At 41.8% G+C, this 10,441-nt stretch overlaps 2 protein-coding genes across 2 annotated transcripts; one reads left to right on the plus strand and one right to left on the minus strand.

Annotated features, from left to right (window-relative positions):
- Nucleotides 1-1,765: 1,765 nt before the first annotated feature.
- tma7 (translation machinery associated 7 homolog) lies at nt 1,766-4,977 on the minus strand. Its single transcript, XM_070902970.1, has 4 exons — nt 4,858-4,977; nt 4,140-4,195; nt 3,671-3,758; nt 1,766-2,256 (listed from the first exon to the last, which is right to left on the minus strand). The coding sequence occupies exons 1-4, from the start codon at nt 4,871-4,873 to the stop codon at nt 2,222-2,224; spliced, it is 195 nt and encodes a 64-aa protein (XP_070759071.1). The 5' UTR covers nt 4,874-4,977; the 3' UTR covers nt 1,766-2,221.
- Nucleotides 4,978-5,112: 135 nt separating this feature from the next.
- ccdc51 (coiled-coil domain containing 51) lies at nt 5,113-9,570 on the plus strand. Its single transcript, XM_070903386.1, has 7 exons — nt 5,113-5,134; nt 6,088-6,180; nt 6,287-6,497; nt 6,574-6,711; nt 7,408-7,572; nt 8,237-8,443; nt 8,989-9,570. The coding sequence occupies exons 2-7, from the start codon at nt 6,176-6,178 to the stop codon at nt 9,568-9,570; spliced, it is 1,308 nt and encodes a 435-aa protein (XP_070759487.1). The 5' UTR covers nt 5,113-5,134; nt 6,088-6,175.
- Nucleotides 9,571-10,441: the final 871 nt, after the last annotated feature.

The following is a 10,441-nucleotide window of genomic DNA, read 5'->3' on the forward strand; positions in this document are numbered from 1 at the left end:
AAATTTATTAAAAATAAAAAACCTGAGAAATCACATGTACATAAGTATTCACAGCCTTTGCTCAATACTTTGTTGATGCACCTTTGGCAGCAATTACAGCCTCAAGTCTTTTTGAATATGATGCCACAAGCTTGGCACACCTATCTTTGGGCAGTTTCACCCATTCCTCTTTGCAGCACCTCTCAAGCTCCATCAGGTTGGATGGGAAGCGTCGGTGCACAGCCATTTTCAGATCTCTCCAGAGATGTTCAATTGGATTCAAGTCTGGGCTCTGGCTGGGCCACTCAAGGACATTCACAGAGTTGTCCTGAAGCCACTCCTTTGATATCTTGGCTGTGTGCTTAGGGTCGTTGTCCTGCTGAAAGATAAACCGTCGCCCCAGTCTGAGGTCAAGAGCGCTCTGGAGCAGGTTTTCATCCAGGATGTCTCTGTACTTTGCTGCATTCATCTTTCCCTCTATCCTGACTAGTCTCCCAGTTCCTGCCGCTGAAAAACATCCCCACAGCATGATGCTGCCACCACCATGCTTCACTGTAGGGATGGTATTGGCCTGGTGATGAGCGGTGCCTGGTTTCCTCCAAACGTGACGCCTGGCATTCACACCAAAGAGTTCAATCTTTGTCTCATCAGACCAGAGAATTTTGTTTCTCATGGTCTGAGAGTCCTTCAGGTGCCTTTTGGCAAACTCCAGGCGGGCTGCTATGTGCCTTTTACTAAGGAGTGGCTTCCGTCTGGCCACTCTACCATACAGGCCTGATTGGTGGATTGCTGCAGAGATGGTTGTCCTTCTGGAAGGTTCTCCTCTCTCCACAGAGGAACTCTGGAGCTCTGACAGAGTGACCATCGGGTTCTTGGTCACCTCCCTGACTAAGGCCCTTCTCCCCCGATTACTCAGTTTAGATGGCCGGCCAGCTCTAGGAAGAGTCCTGGTGGTTCCGAACTTTTTCCACTTACGGATGATGGAGGCCACTGTGCTCATTGGGACCTTCAAAGCAGCAGAAATTTTTCTGTAACCTTCCCCAGATTTGTGCCTCGAGACAATCCTGTCTCGGAGGTCTACAGACAATTCCTTTGACTTCATGCTTGGTTTGTGCTCTGACATGCACTGTCAACTGTGGGACCTTATATAGACAGGTGTGTGCCTTTCCAAATCATGTCCAATCAACTGAATTTACCACAGGTGGACTCCAATTAAGCTGCAGAAACATCTCAAGGATGATCAGTGGAAACAGGATGCACCTGAGCTCAATTTTGAGCTTCATGGCAAAGGCTGTGAATACTTATGTACATGTGATTTCTTAGTTTTTTATTTTTAATAAATTTGCAAAAATTTCAAAAAAACTTTTTTCACATTGTCATTATGGGGTGTTGTGTGTAGAATTTTGAGGAAAAAAATTAATTTAATCCATTTTGGAATAAGGGTGTAACATAACAAAATGTGGAAAAAGTGAAGCGCCGTGAATACTTTCCGGATGCACTGTAAATTGATGATTTCAACCCGACTCAGGATCATGTTGTAACCAAAGTTGTGGTTTAATAACAGGGTTCGTACAGCTTTTTAAGCCAGGAGACAACAAAAAAACATGACGACAGGATTGTTTCATTTCAAATATTAAGACGTTTTTTGGTTTACGTGAGTGATTGTGTAGATGAAAGACCAGATAATTATTATTAGACATTTTCCAAACTTTCAAGGCTTTGTATGAATCCTTTAATGAGGCCTGAAACAGTTAATAACTAACAACAAATTAACATCAACAAGCAGTAATTACAAAAACTTTATTAGCATCTCCCTCTTTACAATACAACAAAAATCTGAAGAAAAAGAACTTGGGGTGAGTTGTGTTTCTGATTAGTTAAAGTTTCACATGGATTTTTTCACGCTTTCCAGGAGCAGACCTTCATTTCTACACTGAGTTTGTTGGTCAGTGTGTGTGTGACTGAGTGAACTGTTCTCAACAACAAATATCACAGTGTGAAAACTCTAATTACATGTTATGATGTGGGTGCCTGAACTGACTGGCAACAGATGTTCTTGTCCTTGAAATTTAAAATTATTAAATGCATTTTCTGTACATTTTCACTGGTGGAGGAGTTTAACACCAGGGCAGGTTTTTTAGTTTGATGGAGTCCATGTTTAACAGAGCAAAACTCTCACTCAGCGAGCATACAGACATCGCCGACACAGGACGCAAACAAACATTGTTGTCAGATTCAGACTTTACTTCTTGCCCGATTTCTTGATGCCACCGCTGCCTGGAGAAAAAAAAAAAGACAACAGGAAACATAAATTTGGTGTGTAAGAAAACCTCCTGTTATCCGACAAATGAATTCCAGTGGACCGTGCTTTTTGTTTTTAGTTTGTAACTCTGCGTTTGTGTGTGTTTGTAACAGGCAGACTACAAATGAAAGTAGAGATTGTTTTGATTTCATATGAACTATCACATGTGAGAGGTTTAATTGGTCACACGACCACATTCATTTATTTCCCGACTTCAAGCCTTAAGGATAGGTTTGCATTTTTCTATCCTTTGTCTCTCTTAACACAATACTCACATGCCCATATGTACATCTAGATTCACTGGTCGCTGTAAAGGGCTGGATAAACTCCAGTGGATATGTCCACGCAAATCTTTGCTGATATGGGCAGACGATGACATTTTTACCACATGGACGTATGTGGACACGGAAAACATAACACACAAATATATATATATATATGTGTGTATAACACTTATCTGTCCTGGCAGTCGTGTGGGGGTTTGTTGCTGGGACAAAACACAGGAAATAAACCTACACATGACTACCAGGACAAAGACAAGTGTTACATAACTTGATGTGTCTAACTCTGCTGAAGCCTCATATAAGCTTCAGACAAACGATTGCATTTTGGTACTGAACGAGGACTCTGGATTTTGACACCCATCTTTTAAAGCCATTAAACTGGAAACCATCTGCTCACTGCGACTGCTGGAGCAAGTACCGCTAGCATAGCAAACAATGTTATCAACTAACGCTAGCTTGGTTAGCAAGGTGCATTCGTAATTCACATTAACTATGATATTAATTGGGACGCTACTTTTGGCTAGCGGGAAAAAAAAGGCTTAAAACAAAATATACTTACTGGAAAAAAATGCACAGCAGACTATTTAGTGCGCCTTATAGTACAACTGAACAAGACATTTTTAGGCGACTAAAATTAAAAAAAAAAAATTAAATTAACTTTCATGAACTAAAAACACACTGACGAATACATGGACAACACTCAAATGTAAGTTCACAGCTATACAAATGTACAGAGCCATGGATACCCATGTCACCATCATAGCGAGGTAACAAGGTAGCCACGCCCTAAAGCGTACCCTACTTCATCATCTATTTTAATCTAAGTGGGACCATAATTTGGAAAATGAACATCACGATGTATTGAAGACTCGAAACTAGCGATTGAGACCATAAACTCATTAGGAAAATGTTTACTGAGGTAATAAATCAAGTGAGAAGTTTTTTTCCATACACTTCTATACAATCAGACTTTTTTTAAAACCAGTGGAGTCGCTCTTCTATTCTCATCTATTGTGCATGTTAGTATTGTATTAAGACAGACTTCAGAAACCTTTCCTTTAAGGGTCACATACACGTCATATACACCATGTCTTTCTGGTCTTACTTAGAGGTCCTTTTCCTGAAGCTTTGGCCTTTAAAGCATCCAAGGCCTTCTGATCTTCCTTTTGCTTCTGCTTGAAGGCCATTTCATCCTGCAGACACACAAACAGTTTAAAATCCTTTGACTACTCTTTCCATGATGTCACTTCTGTCTTATGTTCCTCTTTAGTTAGGGCTGCAACTAACATTTATTTATGAACTATTTTTGCAATTAGTCACAATCCTAAACATTTACAAATTAGTATCACAGGTTTGTTTATCTTTTAAGTGAAAAGATCTGTACTGTGTTTTAACATGAAGAGATGGAGATAATGGAAAGCTCACACTATACGCAATGCGCAAATAATAATATAGACATTTGCGTTAATGTAACGTATCAAGTTGCATGCGGAAAAAGAAAATAATCGTTATATTAACTGATTATGAAAATAATCGTGCAGTGTGATGCAGAGAGGACAGAGGGACACACTTACATCATCCATTTCCTTGGATTGTTTCTTGGGCGCCTTCAGTGGTTTCTTTTTTCCTCCTGAGAACAACAAATGAATAACTATTATATTAGCTCAGTGCCTGCTAAAAGAGCTCAACTGGAAATACTGGACGCCAACAGATTCGTTTCTCGTTTCGTTTGCTCTAATGTGGCCAGAACATCATCCCGTACTCCTTTGATAGCGTTAGGCTAAATCTGACGATTTACGTTGCCTCACTGGTATTACACCATGACTTGTAAATTGGGAAGACCTGCTCTTCAATTTAACATGTATCCAGGGCACCAACAAGCCTACTGTCCCTTGACTGTTTCACATTTTAGAATTAACATTCGTTTCCCTGTTGATAACGTTAATACGCGGAAAACTGTAATATAGCGTTAGACCAGACTTTTGTTTAAATTATCTATTGCTTGGGACACCATTTATTAGCCGAATGTCTCAGATGATTCGTACATGGACTAAATACATTGTCTTTCTTATATGTATATGTCCCAACAACAAAAAAACATGAATGTGGCAGATTTTTAATGTAGTTTGGTGAAAGAAGATGACGTTATCGGGCTCGCGCTGTCTTTGGTAGCCGTTAGCTAGCTAATCCACACAGTAAAACACGCTACGCTGAGTTGTGTTACGTTGTCAAAAACTATCTTTTATGATGACCAGGATTTTCAGATGACCATGAGATGAAACGACGTCTCACCTTCTCTGCCAGACATGTTTAAAAGCCGTTACAGTAGTCTGAAGGAAAGAAATAAATGTATTTTCGTTGCGAAGATAGCCTGCTGTCTTTCTAATCCGCGCTGCTAGGACCCCAGTGAACTCTGAACCGGAAATAGAATGACCGTTTTGTGCCTGAACGTAAAGTCAGCCGGCTACTTGCAGTTTCATTTGACATCTGTTTGACATCAAGATGCTAACTACTTTGCGAAAAGAAACTGCACCCATGTAACATGTATGCTTTGACAACGTTGAAGAAAGTAGGTATATTTATTTTGATACCTTGTTATATTAGTGAAACTATCGCAGAATGTCACAGACTTTTGACACTACTAAAAAGTCAGTTTACAGGTAACTGTTAGCAACGTGGAGCTAAAAGCTAGCTAACTAGCTAGTTGGGAATAAAGCAGTTAAGTTATACTAATGACACCTCTTTTAACTTTATCTTCCTCCAGTCTGTCTGGGAATTCATTTGATATGTCAGTATTCGTTATAGTGATATGTTAGTAGTTTGCTTATGATGAGGACAGTCGGTGTGTATTGTGAAATCATTCATGCTGTATGTAAAGAGTGCATATTAGTCATATGCTCTTTCCCCCCAGGTTGTACATTTTGTGTCACTTAGATGTGTTTAGGAATTTGGCCAATCGTGGAATTTAAATGTCACTAATTTATTTTAGTTGTGCGTTATGACACTTCATACAAATGTCACTTTTGCTTTCACAATGTTTTTTTCCTTTAATAAATGTTCACGAGTGCTTTGTTAACAGCCATTGGCTTGAATTGAATTATACATTTTAATGCTAATTTTGATTTGCATACTAAATTTATACAAGCTCTCAAATTTGTAGCAGTAACTTCATTATTTTTTTGGTAGTATAAATCAGAGCCCAACTGATAAATTGGCTGTATGGATATTCTCAGTCGATATTTGCTTATCATAAAAACATCAGTATAACACACTGTTGCCACTTTATTAGGTGCACTTTAGAAAAAATCATCATTGCACTGCAGTCTTTTGAATTTTGAAGAATTCAAACCTTTGAAATTTAAAGCAGCTGGATTGCTGAGATACTGAGAAATACCATTGTAAGAAAAGCTGGACCCAGTTCAGTAGTCAGATCCCTTTGACACAGCAGATTGCCTCTAGCAGATTGTCTAGCAGATTGCCTGGAACCTCTGTAACTTGCGCAGTTTACCGTTGTTCTCACAGGTGCCTGTTCCAGTGTTGGCTTTGTAGCTGCAGTGAAAGTGAAGCTTTGACAGTTTTCGAGCTGCACTTCTGTCTGCTGCTCTTCTCGATGAGGTATGTCTGCACAGCGTAGTCCACAGGGGAGACCTGAGCTTTTTGGCTGGTTCTACAGCAAATACAGCACTGAAACTGATGATTAACAGTATCTTCACTGTGTCAGGTACAGAGGAGCTCAGATCTGTCTCTGGGCTCATGGCTCGTGCTCCCTGTCCCGTCTCTCCCTGCCTGGATCTCTGCCTGGCAAATTCGCTCTGGCCCGAACCTACAGTGCTCACCATCAGCCCGGCCCCCCCCCACCCACTAACCCCACCCCTCCTGATGAAAAGAGCGGAGCCGAGGTGGTGAAGGAGCGTGCCCTGGTGGCCTTACAGGTACAGGAAACTTTGCAACTTTGCAGACCAAATGAAATCACGGCCGTATTTTTTACCCTTTTTCTCCCTCCCCCAGCATGCAGGTGAGTTGGGGCGGCAGTGGGGTCAGAGGTCGGCTCAGACGGCCTCCACCTCAGTCAACTATTGGTGGGAGAGATACGAAGAGTTTGTTGGGCTCAGCGAGGTCCGCGTGGCCCAGACCAAGGTCACTGAGGTCAGTAGACAGTAAAAAGCACCTCAACTTCCAAGTTTAGTTGAGCCACGCTGATATAAATGAGAAACATCTCTCAGTATAACACAATACATTTTAACAGAACCACAAACTAAAATTCTCTAAAACATTCACACTAAAAACAGAGCATCATAACCTTCAGGAGGGATTTGTTGCTGGAATTAGTTTCAAGCCTGATTCGGACTAGATTTATATTTCTCCAAGAAATGTGAGATTATTTTAATGCAACAACCAGACCTCTGTAGCCCGCTCCTCATCTATGCTTGAGGCTAGCGGCTCCAGGCTACATTAGCTGCTACTAGCATAACACACCGACTCTCGGACTCAACTGTTGGCTATTGAGTTGCATCATGGGTAATGTGGGTAGACGCTAGGTTTTGACAAGATTTTGGGTTGTTGTAATGTCATGTACGGATAATTCTGTCTTGGCTGACTGACTTAACCTAAACCTAAACTGATTTTATCCTTTTATTTCTTTTTTACTGTAAAAGCAAAGCTTCAGAAAGAACCATTAGAGTAGTTTGCAACTGTCTGTTTAAAAAAGTAAATTACCAGTAAATATTTTAATAACATTAATATCGTCAGTAATGTAACATTAGATAATTTGATAAGCCAAATGATGGCAAATGATGTATACTGAGACAGATCCTGAGTCTCAGACATGTGTATTTCTTCCAGGCCGAGGCAGCGTTCATGGTGGCCAGAGGGATGGTGCGGGAGGCTCATGCCAGCCTGGAGGCCCTGCAGGGCAGGCTGAAGGAGGTCAGAGACCGGCTTGACAGAGTCTCCAGGGAGGAGGCTCACTACCTGGAGCTGGCTACGCAGGAGCACAAACTGCTGCAGGTTAGCTGATTCAATTGGAAATGTGCATAATAGGTGGAGATTAAAAGGAGAAAAGCCCTGCCAGAAAGTGCAGCTAAATGCTGCAAAATTACAGACAAGTCCACAAGCAGGTAACATGTTTAGTACTAAAACATGCCATAATATCGCAACCACCCCTCTCAAGTTGATTCCTTGTTTTAAAAAAACTAATAAATGGCATCAACACTTACGTATGCATGGAAATAACACTGAAAATAAAGACCTGTATACTCTTCAACCTCCTGTTACTTAGAGCTACCAGAGCTTCACGATGATCGACAGAAGTCCAGTCAGATCTCTGAGGAAATGCCAGCTGCAAAACAAACACAAAAGTGCACAGAAATGATCTACTGTATTCCTGCAGCATTAATTATGGAGGTACAACTGACTAACTCTTGAAACTGAAGACATATGGCAGTTTTGTGTGTAGTTATAAAACTAAAAGATATGTTACTGGCATAAACAGTAAACGTGGTCTGTTGTGAATATATGTAGATTGGCCTGAGCAGGTTATAATGATATTATAGGAAATATACTTATTAGTCCAGTCCGAGGGATCTGCTCAGTAATGTAACTGTTTATGGAAAAACAGATCCGATGAAATTAATTCATAATGAACCACCCTCGTGCTCTCTCCTGACCGCAGGAGGAGCGCCGTCTCCGGACGGCGTACGAGAACGCAGAGGGTTCGGAGAGGGAGAAGTTCGCCTTGTTCTCAGCGGGCGTCAGGGAGAGCCACGAGAAGGAGAGGACGAGAGCGGAACGCACCAAGAACTGGTCCATCATCGGCTCGGTGCTCGGGGCCCTGATCGGGGTCATGGGATCAACCTACATCAACCGCGTCCGCCTGCAGGTGAGGAGGGATGATGACAGCAGGTGGATTAATTTACTTACTGTTTTAGCACTAATTGTAACATTTTGAACTACAATACTGAGAAAAAATGTCTTGTGTGATGCAGGTTCATCTGGGAGATTGTTCTCATTTATTGACTCTTTGACAAGAATTGGAATCGGTCCGCCACTTTCATGTTCCACTCAGGATCAATTATTATCAATTTTCATGCAGCACCATCATCACGTCGAAATTTTAAGTTGTCCAATACTGTTTTATGATTAAATACCTGCAAAACCAGTGACATCACCATCAGCCTCAGCTGTACTCATTAGCAAATGTTAGCATGCCAACACTCTGAACTAAGATGGTGAATATAAACGTTATGCCTGCTAAACATCAACATGTTAGCTTGCTGACACTAGGATTAGTTCAAAGCACCACTGCGCCTCACAGAGCTGCTAGTGTGGCTGTAGACTCTGAATTTTGTCTGTTAACTACAAATCACACAAACTGTGCATTTATCTTTGTTTCAGCTGATACACCTTCACCTCTCTCATTTGTAGGAGCTGAGGACTCTGCTGCTGGAGGCCCAGAAGGGTCCAGAGAGCCTGCAGGAAGCCCTCAGAGTCCAGGCTGGAAACCATCGCTCCCAGCAGGACGAGCTCCGCACGCTCATCGACAGCCTCAGGGTCGCTCTGAATGAAGCCTTCACACAGAGGAACAGTGTCCTTCAGGACAAGGGAGGTCCGACCCCAGACTCACCCAAGGTGCCTCTTTCAGCCTTAAAAGACCTCCACATCGGCAGCCAACGGACCGAGTCCCTCCTGGAGTCCCTCCCGCCACAACTGGAACAACTGGAGCAGGGACTTGGTAGAGTTGAGGGTGAATTGTCAGTGGTGAGGAGGCTGCTGGAGACTAGACCACAGGCTGAAACTCAGGCTGCTCAGCTGCAGGTAGCAACACCAGAGAGACCAGAGAGAGGGGACCAGTGGGAGTCTGAGGCGGTGGTGAGGCGTCTGGAGGAGACCCAGAGGACGCTGGGAGAACGAATCAGGACCAACACTCTTTATAACGCTGTGTTTACCTACACAGCCACAGCCATCACTGTCTCTGCTGTCTACCTGCTGCTCAGAGGAACTGGTTAAACATGATACCTCCAGTTTGAATATGTTCACATGCACTGGAACACTATCAGTCACTGGGAGTAATCATCTGAATTAATTATGTCAGAAGTCTCTGTCATAACTGGTTACAGGTGTTGATTTGGGCTCATTTACTGCTGCTGTTTTCTGCATTGATTGCTTCTAAATATTTTTAATTCTGTGATCTCAAGACAACATGTTAACTAACAGGAGTTTGGTCCTAATTCAACTGCTACAATTCAGCAGTCTTAGTATTTGTCATTTCTTGTCCATAATTGTAACTTTAATTTTTTTTTCTTCTAAATTGTGGAACTACAGTTCAGCATAGACACCCAAGATCACGTCTTCAGATTGCTTGTTTCATCCATCCAACATTGCTGGATTAACCACCTAGGGGCCCCCAGGGGCAAACAAGAGCTGTGGGCCCCTATTTATCACCCTATTTGTGATCGTTTGGTAAAAGACAGAACCCTCTCAAAGACACAATGATGCAGGACACCCTCAGGAGAAAAGAAATTTAATATGGAGCCTTTGGTGCTCCAGTAATCCAGCTCCTGCTGACCAAAAATATGCGAAATATTTAATTATCTTCAATTCAGTTCATAATATAGAACAGCAGCAAATCCTCACAGTTGAGAAGCTGGAACCAGAGAATGTTTCTGTCTTGATAAATTACTTCAATGAACATCCAATTGTTTTCGCATCTCAGAAACCTCTGTGTTTATTATTTCTGAGCTTCTAATTTCAGAACAAATACGTTTTTCTACACTGCTGAATCTGGAGAGCAGCATTGCGCTTTGTTCACTCTGTACTGCTGCTCGGAGACACTGAAAGACACATTAATTTTTACAAGAATTAAACAATGTCATGATTA

Source organism: Enoplosus armatus, chromosome 3 (genome assembly GCF_043641665.1).
Source record: "Enoplosus armatus isolate fEnoArm2 chromosome 3, fEnoArm2.hap1, whole genome shotgun sequence".
Taxonomy (NCBI): domain Eukaryota; kingdom Metazoa; phylum Chordata; class Actinopteri; order Centrarchiformes; family Enoplosidae; genus Enoplosus; species Enoplosus armatus.

Bases quoted from the DNA above. Each gene is read 5' to 3' on its own strand.
- ccdc51 (XM_070903386.1), top strand. The intron at 7,573-8,236 runs GTTAGCTGATTC...TCCTGACCGCAG, and splicing joins AGGAGCACAAACTGCTGCAG to GAGGAGCGCCGTCTCCGGAC. The intron at 8,444-8,988 runs GTGAGGAGGGAT...TCTCATTTGTAG, and splicing joins TCAACCGCGTCCGCCTGCAG to GAGCTGAGGACTCTGCTGCT.
- tma7 (XM_070902970.1), bottom strand. The intron at 3,759-4,139 runs GTAAGTGTGTCC...GTGTGTCTGCAG, and splicing joins AATCCAAGGAAATGGATGAT to GATGAAATGGCCTTCAAGCA. The intron at 2,257-3,670 runs GTAAGACCAGAA...TTTTTTCTCCAG, and splicing joins TTCAGGAAAAGGACCTCTAA to GCAGCGGTGGCATCAAGAAA.